The 20,763-nt window shown below is 34.9% G+C and overlaps 1 protein-coding gene across 2 annotated transcripts in view; it reads left to right on the forward strand.

Annotated features, from left to right (window-relative positions):
• LOC134749950 (uncharacterized) overlaps window positions 1-19,528 on the forward strand; it is a 27,001-nt gene extending 7,473 nt beyond the window's left edge. The window contains exons 1-3 of one of the 2 annotated variants that reach the window (XM_063684985.1): window positions 4,340-4,462; window positions 16,007-16,155; window positions 17,120-19,528. In XM_063684985.1, the coding sequence (XP_063541055.1) occupies window positions 4,436-4,462; window positions 16,007-16,155; window positions 17,120-17,543 (600 nt within the window). In that variant the 5' untranslated portion in view covers window positions 4,340-4,435 and the 3' untranslated portion in view covers window positions 17,544-19,528. Of the gene's footprint in view, window positions 1-4,339; window positions 4,463-16,006; window positions 16,156-17,119 lie in introns of those variants that run through there. The other variant, XM_063684986.1, reaches the window with a different exon arrangement.
• The last annotated feature ends 1,235 nt before the right edge of the window (window positions 19,529-20,763 follow it).

A 20,763-nucleotide genomic window follows, 5' to 3' on the forward strand; every position in this document is an offset into this window, starting at 1 on the left:
TCAGTTACTTACTCTGAAAATATTTTCTGATTAAAATTGTATCCGTCTGAGTCCTCGGTTATATATCTAGAGCAATTTAATATTAAATTATACTGCTATGGTATACAGGGTGACCATGTTTTTTTATTTTAATGGAGCCAACTTAACTTACGTTGGTTCGATTCTCGCGCCTCGGCCACCGGTGGACTTGGTCACTTTTTTCTTTAGTGTATTGATATCTATTTCCGTTGAGCCAAGGTTATGTACATGTTTTTAGGGTTCCGTACCCAAAGGGTAAAAACGGGACCCTATTACTAAGACTCCGCTGTCCGTCTGTCTGTCTGTCACCAGGCTGTATCTCATGAACCGTGATAGCAAGACAGTTCAAATTTTCACAGATAATGTATTTCTGTTGCCGCTATAACAACAAGATTTTGGTTGAGGTCTGCCCTTGCAAAATATAGTTTAGTATCTATGGGATTTTTTATGACACTTGTCCTTGATGAAAACATATAAACAATAAACAATAAAACAATAACAAATAAACAATAACAATAAAATTTCAACATAAAAACTACAGGTTTGCGTTACAAAAAGTACTGAGGTTAACTGAAGTAGCATGACAAATGCGAACGTTTCCGAGAAAATACTATGTTAAACAATTATGCACTACATCTGTAACTAGGGTCAATGCGCTAGTTTCCGTCCATGCTCTAGTTTTAGTCCTCTTGACGGATAAGCAAATAATCGAAGCCTCAGCCTTGAGACCTCATCTTTAGGTGGTTACATTCTTTGTTATATGGTCGTCGCTACGGCGTTGAACATGTCCAAACCATCGCAATCTGCTTTCGCTCATTTTGTTCCAAATGTTTGCGACTGAAGGTGCCTCTTATGTACATCTTTTTTATTTTGTCCAGCCTTGTAACTCCCCCCGACCAGCGCAACATCTATGTATGTGACGTTTTCAACCAAAAGGCACCACATTGTCGCTTGTCGACAAGGTTGATTTCAAATTGAAGCTATATGGAAATAGCGCTTTATTGACAACCGACAATAAGTACCCTTTTCGTTGAGAATGCCACATATATCTCCGTTACGTGCATTCTTTGTTCATCCCGTTGTCTCACGGTACAGCACTCGGATCCATAGAGCAGGGCTGGTCTAACTGCCCGTTTGTATGCTGTGCCCTTTGTTTTGATTGACATCTTTCGCACAGGACGCCCTTAAGGCATCGCCATTTCAACCATCCCGCCCTTGTTCTATTAACTTGTTATATTGTTCTTGCTCGATATCGGACTACGATTTTATCATAATTCATAATTTATTATTTATTTATTGCATCCATGTTACATTTGGTGGTACATACATAGTGGGTTTCACATGGATCTTGGTAGGGCACAGCAATAATCATAGTATAGTTACGTTAATTTCGACAAGTCGAGCGTCCTGCTTCTTCACCTAACATACAAAGTTTCTTCGCAAAGTTATTTCATATCGAACCCTATGGGAACATTGGGAACATTCCTCTTATAAGAGCGAACCTTGGAACTTTGGAATGTGCGTCCCGCAAGTTCCGGTAGCTAATTAATTTGGAAATATCGACATATTGAAGATGTGTTTACACGTATCTAATGATAATAATCCTCTAATAAATACCCGGACCGGGCACGTATTAGACTATATCAATAAAAACCTGCTGTTATTACGGTTTATGGACTCGCGTTCCAAGGGTTCCGTACATTACACAATTTAAACAATGTATTTTTTATGTGAAATGTCTTTAAAAAACCCGTAGGGGTCGGATCAAAAACTAAGTAATTAAGTCCGACTCACGCTTGACTGCATATTTCTAATAGGTTTTCCTGTGATCTGTAGGTAAAGATCTATTTTGTGTATTTTTTTCAAAAATTTTGTCCCAGTTGTTTCGGAGATAAAGGGGAGGGGGGGAATGGTCTTTTTTGTCTATTTTCTTGAATAACTTCTAAACTGTTTATCTCAAAATTATAAAAAATATATATTTGAGATTCTAACAATGAGCTCTTTCATTTGATATGTAACACGATATAGTTTGAAAAACTTTTTATTTTTATTATCTTATTTACCCCCCAAACGTGGCCCCCGTGTTTAAAATTCCGTCCGTCTTTGGGTCACAACCTTACATATGTATACCAAATTTCAACTTAATTGGTCCAGTAGTTTCGGTGAAAATAGGCTGTGACAGACGGACAGACAGACGCACGAGTGAAGGGTTCCGTTTTTTTTCCTTTTGAGGTACGGAACCCTAAAACCGTTGATAAATTTAACTTTAAGTAGAGCCAAATCGCGAGGCGCATTGGCCAAATGGTGGCCATTGATAAAACTGATCACGGATCGTGCGCACGCGCTAAGGCCACTGCAGGTGACCAAGCTGCAGATAAAAGCCGGACAATCTTTTTGGAACGAGTTATACAACTACAATATGTGGCATTCCAACACAGAAGGGTCCTTATGCTTCAAGTGCAATACGGACTTTTCCATCTAAATGTCAACAGAAATTATTATTCTGATAAAAAAACCGGCCAAGTGCGAGTCGGACTCGAACACCGAGGGTTCAGTACTTTTTAGTATTTGTTGTTATAGCGGCAACAGAAATACATCATCTGTGAAAATTTCAACTGTCTAGCTATCACGGTTCATGAGATACAGCCTGGTGACAAACAGACAGACGGACAGACGGACGGAGAGACGGACAACGGAGTCTTAGTAATAGGGTCCCTTTGGGTACGGAACCCTAAAAACGTGCTTATTGCAGATAAGGACCCTTCTGCGACGGAAAGCCACATATTGTAGTCTCTGATGGAAAGCTCTGATTGATACAAGAATACCTGTTAAATGTTGAAATAATATTTTAAATACGGAGGGTACCTAATTGGTTTTCGTTCGTCTTTTGGGTGAAAAGGGCGTCGCCCTAAAAACGTGAATCGCGAGGCTCAAGCAAGTGAAATTCTATTAATCGAAACGAAATTACAGACCTATCGAACGATGTGCCACACAATATTTAGATCAGTACGGTTTCATTCACTATTATTTTTAGTCGCTTTTGGCACGACGTACAGCCGCCGCGAACACTCGTGCCTGAGGAAGGATTCCCGAAGAATCCGAAACATGTCGCCAAAAGCGACTAAAATTAATAAAGAGTGAAACCGTACTGATCTAAATATTTTGAAATATGTCTCACGATAGTTTAATTTCGATGATGTGCCACACGTTAATTTTTACTTAAAAATATTTTTTTTACATTTACTATTATCAAATTTTAAAATTAAAGGAGAAATGGAAAAATTTAAACCTCCGGCAGGACTCGAACCTGTAACCATTGAAACACCGGTCCAATCGCTTCCGCCAACAGAGCAACGGAGGCCTACCAGATGTGTGCCAATTTTTCCATCCCTTCCTTCAACGGCTTAAGGGTGGCGTATTAATTTGGAGTAACGCCCCAAGACATTTATGCTTCATACAAAATATTTGCTATTATTTTATTTTATTTTTTATGTTTATTTATTATGTTTTATTTTGTAAATAAATAAATACTCGACAATCATACATATCGACTTGGTCCCACAGTAAACTCCGTAAGGCTTTTGTTGTGGGAACTAGACGGCGATATACATGTGACGTTTTCAATGAAAAGGTACCACTTTGTCGCTTACCATAAGAAAAAAAAATGGTTTTTATACGAATAACCTATCAGAGCGTCTTAATGGCAAGCGACAATGTGGTACCTTTTTTGCTTGAAAACGACACATTTAATATATAAACACTTCCCTTGCATATATTTTATAATTTATTAAAAATATTATAAGTGTCTTTTTTTTGAAACTGTTAAACAAGTAGACTTGTTAATTGTATGAAATGTTGTAAACTGTATGAAACCGTAATAATACTTTGCTAGAGTTTAACTAATATGTAATTTTTCGTTTAATTTACTTATTCTAAAATTAACCTGCATATGTATATCTGTTAAAAATAATATCCCGCACACATATCGATGTGGTTCAGTAAGGGGGCGGACTGAAAATTAGCGCTGTGCGGTCATTCTTAATGAAATGGCTGGCGCAGCATATGCTGAGCCCGTTCCTTTTGTCGCGCATGCCAATTTTTAATGTTATTTGTATATATTCCTGTAATTTCTCTTATGTGGCTATAAATGTTTTCTTATTCTTATTCTATAAATACTTATAGAAAACATCCATAACTCAGGATAAATATCCTGCCTCGTTGGCAGGGTCACTACCGATTAGGCTAGGAGGCCGTGGAAACTTAGGATGGTCACCCGTCGACGTCCGCGCATAAGCCTCTTGGTCAGCCGTACAAACCTCACAAGTATTCGGATGTGCGTACGCGTTGGCCGCCTGTACCGCCTGTGGAGGATTAGGCGCAGCAAAAAGTTCAAAGTGATTCGGAGGCTGTTTAAAACATGAGGTGGCTCGTTTGCGCTGTTTTGGTATGTATTAAAAAAAACAATTATTTAATTAAGTATCTATTTAAAAAAAAAATACTTAGGACTAAAGGTATATTTCCGTCAAACTATATATAGACAGTTTGTTGACGAAGTGTGTACTCTTAAATTATTATTAGTAGGTACTTTATATGTTATACCTATAATACCTACATACATGCACATAACAAACTATACTTAGGTTAAGTTTAATCTTTTGTTAAGTTTTTTTTTGATACTACTATTTATTAAAATTTTATTGTACAATATATAAAAAAAAAACAAAGTACAGTTGGCGTACTTAATGCCCAAACTCACTATACTCACAGTCAACTATTAGGCCAAGCAAAAACAATACGTACCTAGTAAGTACAGGGATTAGTAAAAGAGACGGACAGCGGAGTCTTAGTAATAGGGTCCCGTTTTAACCTTTGCGTACGGAACCCTCAAAAAAGGTAACTTAAAACAAACAATTATCGATGCTTTTCATAAACTATTTGAGTTTATCGATGTAGGAACTCCCTACTTTAATTTTGCCCCCGAAAATCCGACGTATGCTCATATTGTTGTAAAATATGATTAGAAAGTTTTCTCCAAAAATCCATCCGATCATATACAATTAATTAACTAGTCAATATAACCTGTTAATCTGTCAAACACCATAAATTATCGGATTGAACCTGCGTCCGCAAAAACACCGTCACGAAAGATGATTATTCAGGTCAGTGGACTCCGTGTTATTGAAGATTTTTATTAGGTATTTAGTCTATGATATAATGACCTATGTGACTGCATTAGTTAGTGCAAATAACCCAAATCCATAGTTACTCGAATTTAAACCAACGCACATACGCAATACACGGTCGTCGTGAACGCTGCTCGCACTATTAGTGCTTGAGAAAGGAGACCTAGGCTCTCCGAAACATGTCGCGGGAGTGACTAAAACAAGTGAGTCTAAACCGTAAAATGATCTAAAACAAGTGAGTCTAAACCGTAAAATGATCTAAAACAAGTGAGTCTAAACCGTAAAATGATTTAATCCATAGTTACTAATATGTTAAGTTTAAGATTTTGTCATTAAATTGTATAACTAATCTTAGTTTCAGTTTTCGGTTGTAATTGCCTTGTTAATTTACGAATGTGCATGTACTGCATGTTGTTTCTCTCAGAGCAATAATTGTGTTACCTATAAGTGGAAACTGTTCTGGCTGTTGTGTCAACTCAATTTGTTAAACTATATGTGTGATTATATGCTGTTTGTTTCCCTTTGCAATAAATAAATAAATGAATAAATAAATAAATATATAAATATGTGATTCTGTTAGCCACAATGTACAGATGTAGGGCATAATTGTTTTGCATCGTATTTTCTCGGAAACGTTCGAATTTGTCATGCTACTTCAGTCAACCTTAGTACTTTTTAGGGTTCCGTACCTCAAAAGGAATAAAACGGAACCCTTATAGGATCACTCGTGCGTCTGTCTGTCCGTCTGTCTGTCTGTCTGTCCGTCTGTCATAGCCTATTTTCTCCGAAACTACTGGACCAATTAAGTTGAAATTTGGTACACATATGTAAGTTTGTGACCCAAAGATGGACATGTAAAATCCGTTAATCCGTTCGTATATAATCCGTTTTCATAGTTTTATTTCATGAGTAACTATCGCGGTAACCGAAGACAATATTATGGACATGTAACGTAAACAAATTAATTTTAAACACGGGGGCCACTTTTGGGGGGTAAATGAGAAAATTAAAAAATTAAGTTCGTCAAACTATATCGTGTTACATATCAAATGAAAGAGCTCATTGTGAGAATTTCAAATATATCTTTTTTATAATTTTAAGATAAATAGTTTAGAAGTTATTCGAGAAAATTGTCAAAAATTGACCATTCCCCCCCTTTATCTCCGAAACTACTGAGTCAAAAATTTTGAAAAAAATACACAAAATAGATCTTTATCTATAGATCACCGGAAAACCTATTAGAAATGTGCAGTCAAGCGTGAGTCGGACTTAACTTAGTTTTTGATCAGACCCCTACGGGTTTTTTAAAAACATTTCACATAAAAAATACATTGTTTAAACTGTGTAATGTACGGAACCCTTGGAACGCGAGTCCGACTCGCACTTGGCCGGTTTTTTTGTACCTAGACTGACTGAAATAGCAGGACAACGTTCGTTCGTTTCCGTGAAAATACGATGGTAAAGGATTATTCACTACATCTGTACAAGATTTCCTGTTAAATATCAAAAACACAAGCAACAAAACAAATACAACAACCAACAATACAATAAACAAACACCAACAAATAACAACACAACAAACAATAACAATAAACAATAAAGAAATCTTATCTTATCTTAAAAGTGCGACCAATATCGGAATAAAGTTAAGTGTCATTGTACTTCCGTAAATAATTATTTGCTTTATATTCCAAATATTATTTCTGTATATTCCAAAATATAATCGCTCACCGACCTCACCGTATTTCCTGCAAACAGCTTTTCGTATTCTCCACTACAGGAAGTGCAGAACATAAAATATACGTACAGGAAATAACGTTAAAATTATACAGTGTCCGAATAGATTTGCATAAAAAAAATCCTTACGTGATTACTTTGCTGGCAGAATGATGAGTTCTAAGTGTTTCTGTTTTGTAAGTTTCATCTCATATCTTATATTTAAGTATATTACTTGTATATGCCAGATGAAAAATGGACAAAACGAGTAAATACTTGGAAGGGACCGAGTGGGAAACGAGGAGCTGGGCGTCCCCGCGCCCGCTGGGCAGACGATTTAGAGAGAGAGTGTCGAGCAACTGGCTCACAGAAGCACAAGACCGAGAACGGTGGAAGAGGTTGGAGGAGGCCTATACCCGGAAGGGGTCCTAACACTTTACTAGATTAGTAACAAATAGTATTTAGTTTAGAAATAATTTGTATATTTAAGTGGTTAAGGAATAAAAAGGCTTTTTATTTTTATTTTATTTTTATTTTTATTTATTCATTACTTGTATATATGTAGACATAGTTAATGTCATTACCGGGTCTAATGCGATTAAATTTTATTATTTTACCTTACCCCTTAATTAACACCTACCCTTACCCTTTAGACCCGGTAATGACATTAATTATGTGTACGAGAGTTTAAAGTATTATATTGTATATATGTAATCACTATGTTGCACCGCAACAAATTCTCTGATTTGTCCGAAGGTTGACTGGTAGAAAATGCCTCATAGCAATTAAGTCCGCCTTATGTACGATTGCATTTTCTTTTGTGAAATAAAGATTAAATAAATAAAATAACACATAATAATGAAAATTAAATTTAATGTGTGATCTGTTTTTTTTAATACCACGTCGGTGGCAATCAAGCATACGGCCCGCCTGATGGTAAGCAGTTACCGTAGCCTATGGACGCCTGCAACACCGGAGATATTACACGCGCGTTGCCGACCCTTTAAAAATCTGTACACTCCTTTTTTGAAGAACCCCATACTGTAGCCCCTCGGGAAAACCTCGGCAGGGAGCTCATTCCACAGCCGAAGCGTACGCGGGAGGAAATTCCTCTTAAACCGCACAGTACGCGACCATTTAGGTGCTAGGGTGTGAGGATGAACACCCTGCCGATGGCGAGCGGTGCGGTGATAGACAGCGGCCGTTGGCATCATGTCAAACAGTTCTTCAGAGCACAGCCCATTGTACAAGTGGTAGAACACGCATAAGGAGGCGAAGTCTCTCCTTAGACTTAAATGTGTGATTTATAAATTCATAATTTTGGCTTATTTGTTATTTCCGTGTAAAAAATGCGTGATAATTGATAATTATTGGTGTGAGAAATTCTGGGTTCCAAGCGTAAGGAACATAACTATGAAGTATTTAAATAACTACTTAAGGTCATAGGGTAATAGACAGACAAACATTTTATCGTGATAATATGTTAGTTTGGATTATAAATGTCCTACCTACTATAAAATTTTGTTATCTTTTTGTTTTCGTCCGATTTCGATAAAATTTGGCGAATAGAAAGATTTCCATATTCTGTAACAAAAGTGAAATTTCAACGTAGGTTCTAATTAATCTTCCCTCAACGAATAAGTATGACATTTTTGTAACTCAAGAGAAACACGAATATTTGCACACCGGTTTGACTGTGGGACCTCACCTCGCTCGGTCGTTAATTCTGCTCTATTTGCAGTAAAATTCCTTTAAATATTTATCAACAAATAAACGTAAGGAACTCCTAAGTAAATAAGAGAAACATCACAGGAATGTCCTAATGAAACTCGAATGTACAGGAAAGGAAATAATTATCCCTGACCTTTCACCTCGATCTATTTTAAGATATTTTAACGGTACTATGGTACGGTTTTAACTTTTTTTTAACGGTTTCATGTTTTAAAGATAAATGTAGTTTATTTGAAAGAAAAAAAAGAAAATTATTTATTTTAAGATTAGTTTTATTTATTTTTAGTTTTAGTTTTTAAGTTTTATAAGTAAGTTATTTAATTTAGAGGTGAAAATGTATATACATTTGTATTAGAAAAAAAATTGATATAGAACATATCTTTTATTTGTGGAAACCTATTTCACGATATCTAGCTCTAACTCGACTGCAGAATTAATTGAAAAATTAATGCTACAAATTTTATAGGTTATATATGTATACAATACAATACAATACAATACAAATCTTCTTTATTGCTCACCAATATAAAACGGACATGACATACAAATTATAATGTAAAAAAAACCTTAAAATCTATTATGAATAAACGAATTACTTAATGTAAATAATTTACTGTAGATAACTAGGCATATAAAATTAAATTATGGTTACGAAGTAAAATGTAAACTTTGATAGGTATTTAAATAGCCTTGAAACAGCACAGTCCACAAAATAATTAAAATTCTTACTATTAAATATGTGTTTTTAAGAAGTAGGCCTTAAGGGTCGGGCCACAAGACAATTCTTACAACATTTACAGTACCTAGCATGAAAGATAAATTACTTAAATATTACCTTTGTATTGATTATTTATTTATTTACTAAGTACTTTACTAGAGAAATTAACAATTTAAACTACATAAACTATTTAAATAGCCTTGAAACAGCATAGTCCACAAAATAATTAAAATTCTCACTATTAAAAATGTGTTTTTAAGAAGTAGGCCTTAAGGGTCGGGCCACAAGACAATTCTTACAACATTTACAGTACTTAGCATGAAAGATAAATTACTTAAATATTACCTTTGTATTCATTATTTATTTATTTACTAAGTACTCTACTAGAGAAATTAACAATTTAAACTACATAAACTATTTAAATAGCCTTGAAACAGCATAGTCCACAAAATAATTAAAATTCTCACTATTAAAAATGTTTTTTTAAGAAGTAGGCCTTAAGGGTCGGGCCACAAGACAATTCTTACAACATTTACAGTACTTAGCATGAAAGATAAATTACTTAAATATTACCTTTGTATTCATTATTTATTTATTTACTAAGTACTTTACTAGAGAAATTAACAATTTAAACTACATAAACTATTTAAATAGCCTTGAAACAGCATAGTCCACAAAATAATTAAAATTCTCACTATTAAAAATGTATTTTTAAGAAGTAGGCCTTAAGGGTCGGGCCACAAGACAATTCTTACAACATTTACAGTACTTAGCATGAAAGATAAATTACTTAAATATTACCTTTGTATTCATTATTTATTTATTTACTAAGTACTTTACTAGAGAAATTAACAATTTAAACTACATAAACTATTTAAATAGCCTTGAAACAGCATAGCCCACAAAATAATTAAAATTCTCACTATTAAAAATGTGTTTTTAAGAAGTAGGCCTTAAGGGTCGGGCCACAAGACAATTCTTACAACATTTACAGTACTTAGCATGAAAGATAAATTACTTAAATATTACCTTTGTATTCATTATTTATTTATTTACTAAGTACTCTACTAGAGAAATTAACAATTTAAACTACATAAACTATTTAAATAGCCTTGAAACAGCATAGTCCACAAAATAATTAAAATTCTCACTATTAAAAATGTGTTTTTAAGAAGTAGGCCTTAAGGGTCGGGCCACAAGACAATTCTTACAACATTTACAGTACCTAGCATGAAAGATAAATTACTTAAATATTACCTTTGTATTCATTATTTATTTATTTACTAAGTACTCTACTAGAGAAATTAACAATTTAAACTACATAAACTATTTAAATAGCCTTGAAACAGCATAGTTCACAAAATAATTAAAATTCTCACTATTAAAAATGTTTTTTTAAGAAGTAGGCCTTAAGGGTCGGGCCACAAGACAATTCTTAGTTCTTACAACATTTACAGTACTTAGCATGAAAGATAAATAACTTAAATATTACCTTTATATTCATTATTTATTTATTTACTAAGTACTCTACTAGAGAAATTAATAATTTAAACTACATAAGCTTACTTCTTACTGAATAAGCAAGTTCGAGTAAAAACATCGCACAGTAATCAGTCATCAATGTCATCATTAAGGAATCGATCTGACAAACCTTTCCCCAGATTAAAAACTTTCCAATTCTTAAGTTTATTTTGACTCGAATCCGATACACATTAAAGTAAGAAACAAATGAAGGAAACTTTCAGTTAAAAGTTATTTTATTTACGGCGCCAATCAAGCATGCGGCATTCGTTAAAATTAGTTTAATGGTTTTAAGTAATATTGATAAGTTGAAAGTTGACATGACTCAGTTCATTTCGATTTCGACCAATACAATTTATGCAGGGCTAATAAAAATAATCTCAAATCGGATCACGGGTCTCGCAATAATCGGCGAACTTACATAAATAGCCACAACCGAATACAGAACTTCGTATTTTTTTTTAATGATGAATAGGCAGCCGTTTGACCAGGATCCCACCTGATGGTAAGTGATGCTGATGATGCGGTCTACGGTGGAGCACGTTTATCTATGAGATACCTATTAACTCTTGCCTTGAAGAGCCCCAGATTGTACTCATGCGGAAACACAGACTCGGGCAGGGCGTTCCACTCCTTGGCAGTACGCATAAGAAATGTGGAAGCAAAACGCTTCGTGCGTATTTTTGGAGTTCCTACCATGAAGCGATGCCGGAGTGCCGTTTGTCTTGTTCGTATTTCTTGGAATTGAAGTAGGTTAAAAACAAAGAAAGATACGCTCTAAATGCCTATAATTTGTACATTTCTAACAAACAATTTAAAGTGATAGAATAAAACAATAAAACAGAAAATTTACTAGGTATTTTGATAGCAGTACGACGTAACGTGCGAATATAAAGCGGTGTTAAAAAATATTTTATGCAGATATAATGAAAATTAAGTTAATCATTTTCTACGTACAATAAATCGAAACATAATGCAGAGCCCAACTGGGGAGCTACCTCCACCTTACAGAAAACCGCAGACAAATAACACTAGACCCTACTAATAGTGTTGTGTTCCTGCCGGTGAGTAAGGTTGCCAGAGCTCGAGGGAGAGGAGTGTTAGGGTCGGCAACGCGCATGTAACTCCTCTGGAGTTGCAGGCGTACATAGGCTACGGAGACTGCTTAACTTCAGGCGGGCCGTATGCTTGTTTGCCACCGACGTAGTATTAAAAAAATAACCTACCTACCATAAGTTGTTAACACGATTCTCTCTCGCTTTAATTAAGTAATTATAGAAACATCAAAACCCATGACTAATAAAAGAACTGTTAGAATCGAGGCGTTATAAATTAGTTCGCCATCTTAAGCTCACATCCAGATTTTAGCGAGAAACTTGTTTCCTTTATACAGTTAACGTATAATACTTAGATCTCTCTTTAAGTGTCACAGACATATAAGTTAAGCAAGCTACAATTGTATATTATTACATTGTTTGCACATATGAATCGCTTCAATTACTAAACTAACTAATAACTTGTAACTTTAATAATCAAATGTAGGTATAAAATTTAAACTAGAATAACAACTAAACATAATAAATATAAAGTTATCAATATAATTTAATGTATGAGAATATTAAAATCGTCAACGCGTATGTAAAACCTCTGGAGTTGCACTTGCAGGCGTCCATAGGCTGCGGAGACTGCTTACCATCAGGCGGGCCGTATGCTTGTTTGCAGACGACGTAGTATGATTTTTTTTAGAAAACCTGAATTAAATCTAACAAAATAAAATAAAAATACTTACCTATGTATGATAATACTCCAGATCCGTCCCCTGTGAAAGAGTGCCCAACTGCCCATGAGGCTGGCTAGATTCCCTCGCTTTATGCACGTTTTTCTAGAGCTACACTACAACTCAAACAGCTTGTAGTCACCTACATGCAACCCATCTTGCTCCTAAAGAATTAATTACCACTATTGTAGCTCCACCTAAAGAGTAAATAGGCGCTTATGTAATTCTCTTCTATCCCTTAAATTTAGCGCTTAATGTTACTTGGGTGGCGATGCCTATTCTTAAGCCTAGGAATGAGCCAGCCCAAGGGTCACCCGAAGTCACACATAGTTTCTTTAAGTAATTAATAGATAAACAAACAAATGCATATATTTTAGTAAAAAATAATAAGTTTGACCTTTTACTGACGTCTAATTTTCATTTAATTTCATTTGTATCATTATAAATCCTACTAGCTACTAATATTTTAGACATAAGTTTAGGTATTTTCAGAGTTATCTTCTCTCTTCCCTCTCTGCGATATCCTTACTTATCTCCCGTCGCAAGTTTCATGTTATTTATTTTGTTGCCTTCTAATTACCGTGTTTTACCTGGTTTTAAATTATAAATATAGAAAGAAACATTCATATGACATTGGCAATAATACGAATTATACAAATTGTGGTGCAGCTTAGCTTAGTATTACTAAACTTATATTGACCGGGATAGACCTTGTAAATAATACAAAAGGTAATCACGGTCTATATCCCGATCAATATAAGTCTAGTGAAACTAACCGTTAATAATTCAAAACTCTAGTTTAGTATTGTTGTCTATGTACCGTGACAATATTTTATTCTTACGATTGTGGGAGATCTATGATCAAGTATGTCTATGTTCCCTAAATGTGTACTTACGTCAAAAAACAGTCTTTTTCGTAAGGTATCCGTTTTTTTCGATTGTGCTTAGATTTATTTTGAAACGTTTTCATATAACAGTAACTTCATGACTCAGGAAATAGAAAACTTTCATGACAATTATTTATTTCTTAAATGCAGAACCATCGGCTTCATAGGCAGGAGGTTTCTACCCACTAGGCCAGACAGGTCGTCAAAATTATGTAGGTAACCAATAAATAGCTCGTCAACACATATAATATGATACTTACACAACAAACAATAGGTACGGTGACGCTCGCGGCTCAAGTATCAAGACGTGACTCGAATGCTGACGCCAGGCATTGGCGTCAAGGATCAAGAAGGAAAATCATCGGCATGTAGGTCCTAGGGTGACCTTAATCTGGATTGGGATGTCAGTGACATGTCCTGACCACAGGTCTAGAATATACAAGATTGCCTTTTAAAAACCAGCCATGTGCGAGTCGGACTCGCGTTCCAAGGGTTCCGTAAATTACACAATTTTTAACAATGTATTTTTTTATGAGAAACGTGTGTGAAATGTCTTTATAAAACACGTAGGGGAATCCGACTCACTCTTGACTGCACATTTCTAATAAGTTTCCTGTCATCTATTGTGTATTTTTTCAAAATTGTACACGGTACTCATGCTTAAAAATAATCAATTCTCATCAATCAATCAATCAACATGTCCTTTGCAAGAATTGCAAGCAGAAAAATCAGTAATAGCTAAGTACCTATCCAGATTGTAAAAGTTGTCAGTTGCCAACACTTTCTGTGGGTAATTACAAAAAAATCACGTACGAAAACATGTTTCTTAGAGGTTTGCCCAAATTTCACTGCCACAGCTGAGGTCAGAGCAGTGCCTTGAGTTCGTGATTTTGGACGTGGTTAGATTATAAGGCGATAACAGGAGGAGACCTTCCTTATTAGGTACACTAATAGAGTTTACGGAAAAAACAGCGAAAAGTTCAAATGTTTCTTGAGATAAATATTATTAGCAAATTTCACGTACTTTATTCATACTACTTTTAGGTTTATCGATTACGATTCCGACATGTTATTTTCTATAACAATTGATCATGGTGCTTTCCATAGAAACGAAGCGCCGGACCATAGCCGGACGCCCCGGCCCGGCCCCGGCCCGGCTCGGCCCCGGCCCGGGCTAGCGTGAGTCATAAACCTTGACTTTGTTTGGTAGACGTAGTTAACAGGTTCGACAGATAAGACGATACATCGTAAACTAATAATACACAAAGCCTATAATATAGTCCGCGAGCGTGTTTGGGTTCAATGCAATTATCATTCTTTATTTGCCCTAAATTTCAAAGCCTTCCAATCTGGAAAGTTCCAAGTAGACATTCTAGTTTTTACTAAACCAATTTCACTGTGGCGGAATTGGTTTCGTAAAAACTAGTGCTTACGCTTATTCTTGGATTCATGGGATTAGTTTCCAAGAGGATACCAGGCTCCCAAGAGCAACGCGAGAAAAATTATGATAATATACTTGCAAGTTAAGCTTCTGTCCGTCAACTTCTGAGTAATATAAAAAATGGAGGGTTATTTCAGCTCGATCTGACGTTGACGCCACCCTCGTCAGTATGACCTCACCTTTACCCGACTGGGATTTTTGACAAACGGATTCGCTAAATTAAGCTGCGGTTTTTGTAAATAGAGAGCTATTGATATAAACAGTGTGGAAATAATTTATGGACCCTGAAGGGAAAGTACCTTAAAACCTTAAGTTAGCTCATTTTACTAAAAAAAAAGAAACAAAACTGCATTCAATTTTTTTTTATTAACTTGTCTTGCCCGGGAATCGAACCGACTTAAAAAAAAACCGGCCAAGTGCGAGTCGGACTCGCACACGAAGGGTTCCGTACCATTATCTATAAAAACGGTCACCCATCCAAGTACTGACCCCGCCCGACGTTGCTTAACTTCGGTCAAAAATCACGTTTGTTTTATGGGAGCCCCACTTAAATCTCTATTTTATTCTGTTTTTAGTATTTGTTGTTATAGCGGCTACCGAAATACATCATCTGTGAAAATTTCAGCTGTCTAGCTATCACAGATCATGAGATACAGCCTGGTGACGGACGGACAGACGGACAGACGGACAGCGAAGTCTTAGTAATAGGGTCCCGTTTTTACCCTTTGGGTACGGAACCCTAAAAACTAATGTTTTTTTTTTACCGATATATGTACCTAACTACTGGACTATAGTTAGTAATTTTTACCTTGATACGTAAATATCCCAAACTGCGTAATGTCAAAAGTGACATTTTATTCAACCAAAAACCACATTCAAATCATACCCATAGCAAATCCAAATCAATTTCATAACCTGATATTTTTTAAAACACCAATAATACATGAAGACAGAGGTAAACAACAGAATATATGACATCAATTTCAGTTTATAACTTTAACTTGTTTGTTTCAGCTGCTGCAGCTATCCTGGCAGTGCAGCAGTCGAGCTTTCCCCGAAGAAAACATCAGCGTGTACACTTCCAACACCACTACAGGGCAAGGAGATGTGTATCGTCAGATAGCCAATAACATCGCTGAGAAGATCACTTCCCCCATTTACAGGTATTATTATTATGCCATTTCCTGCCAATTATCAGCTTGAAGCTGACGCAGATCCGCTTCTACAGTCTCTCCAGCGGGATCTGGGCCGACCTACCGGGCGGCCACCAATCGGTCTTCCCAAGTACGCCCTTTTGGCAGCCCGTTCCTCTCCCATTCTTATTAGGACCGAACCAGTGAAGTCTGTGGGATTTCGTTTCGCCGATAATATTGGGTCCACCCATCAACTCCTCGATTTCGGCATTTTTCAATATCCTCCACGTGCCGTTGTCTCTCTTGATATGATCAGGAAAAAATAAAGGATCGGGAAGGAGTGCTCTCGTTTCGGAGGCCAAGACTCTCTTTGAGTCGTTGAACTATATTAGTTAGTTAGTTATAATTATTATGTCGTGCCTAATTATCTATGTCTCACTGCTAGGCCACCCCTCCTCCCCCACTCTTATTTCACTCGTCCCGGTTTTGAGCTATCAGTACATCTGGCTGGGCAGTCTCTTAAAAACGAGTCCGTTATTGCGTAATCGCCGACGAGGTCTGCTGGATCCCCGGTTTGACTCTCGGGTACACACACTGTCTTGGCCTAAAAATGTACACTTCTAACGTAACAACAGGTACATATAGGTACCTAAGTCCGTTTTTATGGAAGTGAGTCTCCTGAGGGAAATTGTGCGTTTACACTTCCAACACCATAAGCCGGGGGGACGTGTAAGTCTTATCACTGATTATTACTACAACGGTTCAATTTGGAATTTGTTACATATAAAATAATAAATTCCAAATTTGAGCCAGTGTAAATTTGGAATTTGTTGCGTTTACGGTTGTAATATACGGATATTTTTGAGTGACGTATGCATGCACGGGTCTAACATTTTAACGCACGTGCATCTCTACGCAAGAGCAGACAACAAATAGTTAAGAGTAACTACAATTCGATTTACAAGAATAATCACAAATATCTTCATCTTTCCAGGTTCCTGGGCATTGGTACAAACAAAACTGAACCAACGACCAAGAAACCATGGGTCAACATTGAATCCCTCGACGAACCTGAAGACGTTGCCAAAACCGACCTCAAACCACTTGGCAATGGGCTTGAAGATCGCGACGTTGAAGAACTATCAGTAGAAGCTTTGAAAAAAAATGATAAGAAACCTGAAAAAATCACACTTTATTCCAGTTATCTACCTTCTAAATTAGAAAGACTTGATAACAAAGAAAATGATACAATAAATGAAGTTGATGATCCTTTCGAATTCGATGATGATGATGATGATTTCGCTACAAAGCCTAGAGAAGGCGGATTTGTGTATTACTTAGAGCTTTTAGGGAGCTTCTTCCAACTAGCTGTAGGCGCTGTTATGGCGATATTTAAATCGTCTTCGGGTTCAAATTAGGTATTAATAGATTGTTGAACATCTAGTCGTGAGTAAGTCAGTATTTTGGATTAGAAATTTTACCAATATACTAATCAATCAATGTGAAGTGTCATATTTAAGAAATTATTTTAACAAAAGCACAAAAAATATTATCCGTGTGTTTGCAAGTTACCAAACTCTTTATTTGTTAATTATTTAGGAACTTTCTTTATTACTTTACAAATGTTAGCATTAAAAGTACAATTTTTCTTTATCATTTCTTTGTTTACGGTTTTTGTATTGTATAAATTTATTTTAATTTTATTTGTATTGTCTATTGCGTCAATTGTTATGATGGGTCTCAGGCTGTTTTCATATTTTAATCCCTTTGGTATCAAATTTGTTGATTTATTTATTTCAAATTCATAGAAAATTAATAAAACAATGTAATACAGTGAAACCTCGATAACTCGAACCTCGATAAGGCGAAATCCTCGTTAACTTTATATGTCATAAAGACGAAGTAACCAACTATTCCCTTCACGACTATCCAGTACAATTTTTACCTCTATAACTTGAAAAATGAAATTTGACCTCTACAACTCGAATAAATAGGCGCATTGTTTTATCACCTCTATATCTCGAAGTTATTGATTAACAAACCTCTTTAACTCGAAAAAAGCAATAAGAATGTTTTTACGCATTTGCATAATTACCTCTCTAATACGAATTTTTCATGCGTTTTACCTCCGTAACTCGAAACCCCTTTAAGACGAACACAAACCCATAAGGGCTTCCCTATGTCGATGCCCTTTATAAGACGAAACCTCGTTACGAAGGTTTTGACGTTTCCCTTGAGATTCGTGCTATCGAGGTTCCACTGTATAATGAATCAGTGCCATCATCATCATCACAAAGTATGTAGGTATAAGCAATTATATTTTATCTTGTGTATATCTTGTCTATATCCTTAAATTTTGAATTATTTACAATTATTTAATAAATGTAAAATAACTTTATTCGTCGATCTAATTTATTCCCTTGTTCACTTTTTTTATTGCATGCAACCTGATAGTCTAATAACAAACCAAACGGGTCATATTCCACTTTTCACTTTTTTGTGACTTAGACGCCATAAATTTACTTTTTTTAATAAATTGAACCAAAACTAATCAAATAGCTCCTGGTTTTAATTTAAAAATATATTTAAAACAGTTAATTGCTTAATAAAACAAATTGCCTTATGCTAAATACCCAACGAATTAAATTATCATATATAAACAAAAGGTAAATCAATCAAATTACTTTTGACTAAATTAATGTAAAATGTGTTTATTTAACCGCCATTAAGGTTTCCCTCATTCAATTTAAATCATCAAATAGGGATTCATTGAATTGTAAAGTAGGCCAAAATTAATTCGCTATGTTCCCGGAAAATCTAATTACTAAATTGTATGGAACTCATTCATCCAGTTAATTAAAATTATACATTATATTTTTAAGGTTTTACTTATGTGTATATTTGCACTTAGAATTATATTTTAATACCATGTGTAAAGGATGTTGAAATCTTATCCTTAATTTTTTTAAATGAAATATCACAAACAAAAAAAAAAAAAAACAAAGTCGCTTCCTGCTGCTGTCTGGATGGATGTCTGTCCCTATCCCTATGTATGCTTAGATCTTTAAAACTACGCAATGGATTTTGATGCGGTTTTTTTGAATAGTGATACAAGAGGAAGGTTTATAAGAATAAGAATAAGAACTATTCATTAGCACAAAAATAACATAACTTTGATTCATTTACACGAACAGGACTGTGCTAAAAGGTCTTATATGTTTGTATGTATTGTACCCGTGCGAAGGGGCGGGTCGCTAGTTATATATGAATATTTAGAAGCGCTATTCACGTGATATACTTATTTCTATGAATCTATAGGTATCTAATGTGTGGTGTGGTGTGTGGTGTGTTCTTTATAGTTTTGTCCAATGTTTATGATGTTAAAATAAATGTATTTTCTTTCTTTCTTTTTTTAATGTCTCCATTTGCGAACCGGTGTGAAGGTAATATTTAAATAAAATAAACAACCAAAATTTTTTAAACATACTTTTTACTGGTGAAAAAGGTACTTAAAGTAAAAACTATGTATTTGTGACTTTACAGGTTGAAAAGACATTACTAGTATCAGATAAAGTTATTTAGTACTTATATATTATCATTATTGTAATAAACTCTGTGTTTATTTAACGAATGTTAAAAATAACTTATTAAATTATAATAATACATATTTACTTAATTATGAATAGAAGTCTTAAATGCATTGTGGTTTATGATAAATCTTAACTATATTTAACGTTTTCGTAATACCAATTTAATAACTCATGGCAAGTCTACATAACTTTGACGACCGGTCTGGCCTAGTGGGTAGTGACCCTGCCTGTGAAGCCGATGGTCCTGGGTTCGAATGCCGGTAAAGGCATTTATTTGTGTGATGAGCACAGATATTTGCTCCTGAGTCATGGGTGTTTTCTATGTATTTAAGTATTTATATATTATATATATCGTTGTCTGAGTGCCCATAACACAAGCCTCCTTGGGCTTACCGTGGGACTTAGTTAATCTGTGTAAGAATGTCCTATAATATTTAAATGATTTAATATTTAATATAATAATATTTAATAATATATAAATTTAATATGGTACCCTGATCCAACCATTTTTTAATTATAGGAAAAAATCAAGACTCAATACAAACCAAATTCATTCTGCTTTTTGACTATGATAAAGATTTTAAGTTCCATTTGATATAATAATTTTTATTCACCTTAAATGTTCTGTATTATACTTAGTTATTACGATTGTATCTGTTTACATACTATTATTTTAGGAATAGGAAAGACATTTAAGATCGGATAAGGTAACCTTTCATAACAATAGTAGAAAGTCAATTGTTCAACGTATTACATCATGAAATCGTGATACGTTTGGCTAACCGTCCAATGATGCACAAAATTCTTATGCCATTCATTACGCATTTCTTTAAAGTTTGTTATACATTAATTTGTTTATTTAAAAAATTGGCTCATTTTTTCCACTTTTGTCATGGTGGTCAAGATTAGGGCAGGCAGATTGAAGCAATGCAATTACTGATATACCGATGGAAATTTTCTAAAATTATAAAAAAAACACTTGGAAATATTTCGTAAAATTCCCACAAACGTGTGGAAAACAAATATTTCCATTACCAAGGGAGCGATT

Source organism: Cydia strobilella, chromosome 19 (genome assembly GCF_947568885.1).
Source record: "Cydia strobilella chromosome 19, ilCydStro3.1, whole genome shotgun sequence".
Classification (NCBI taxonomy): Eukaryota; Metazoa; Arthropoda; class Insecta; order Lepidoptera; family Tortricidae; genus Cydia; species Cydia strobilella.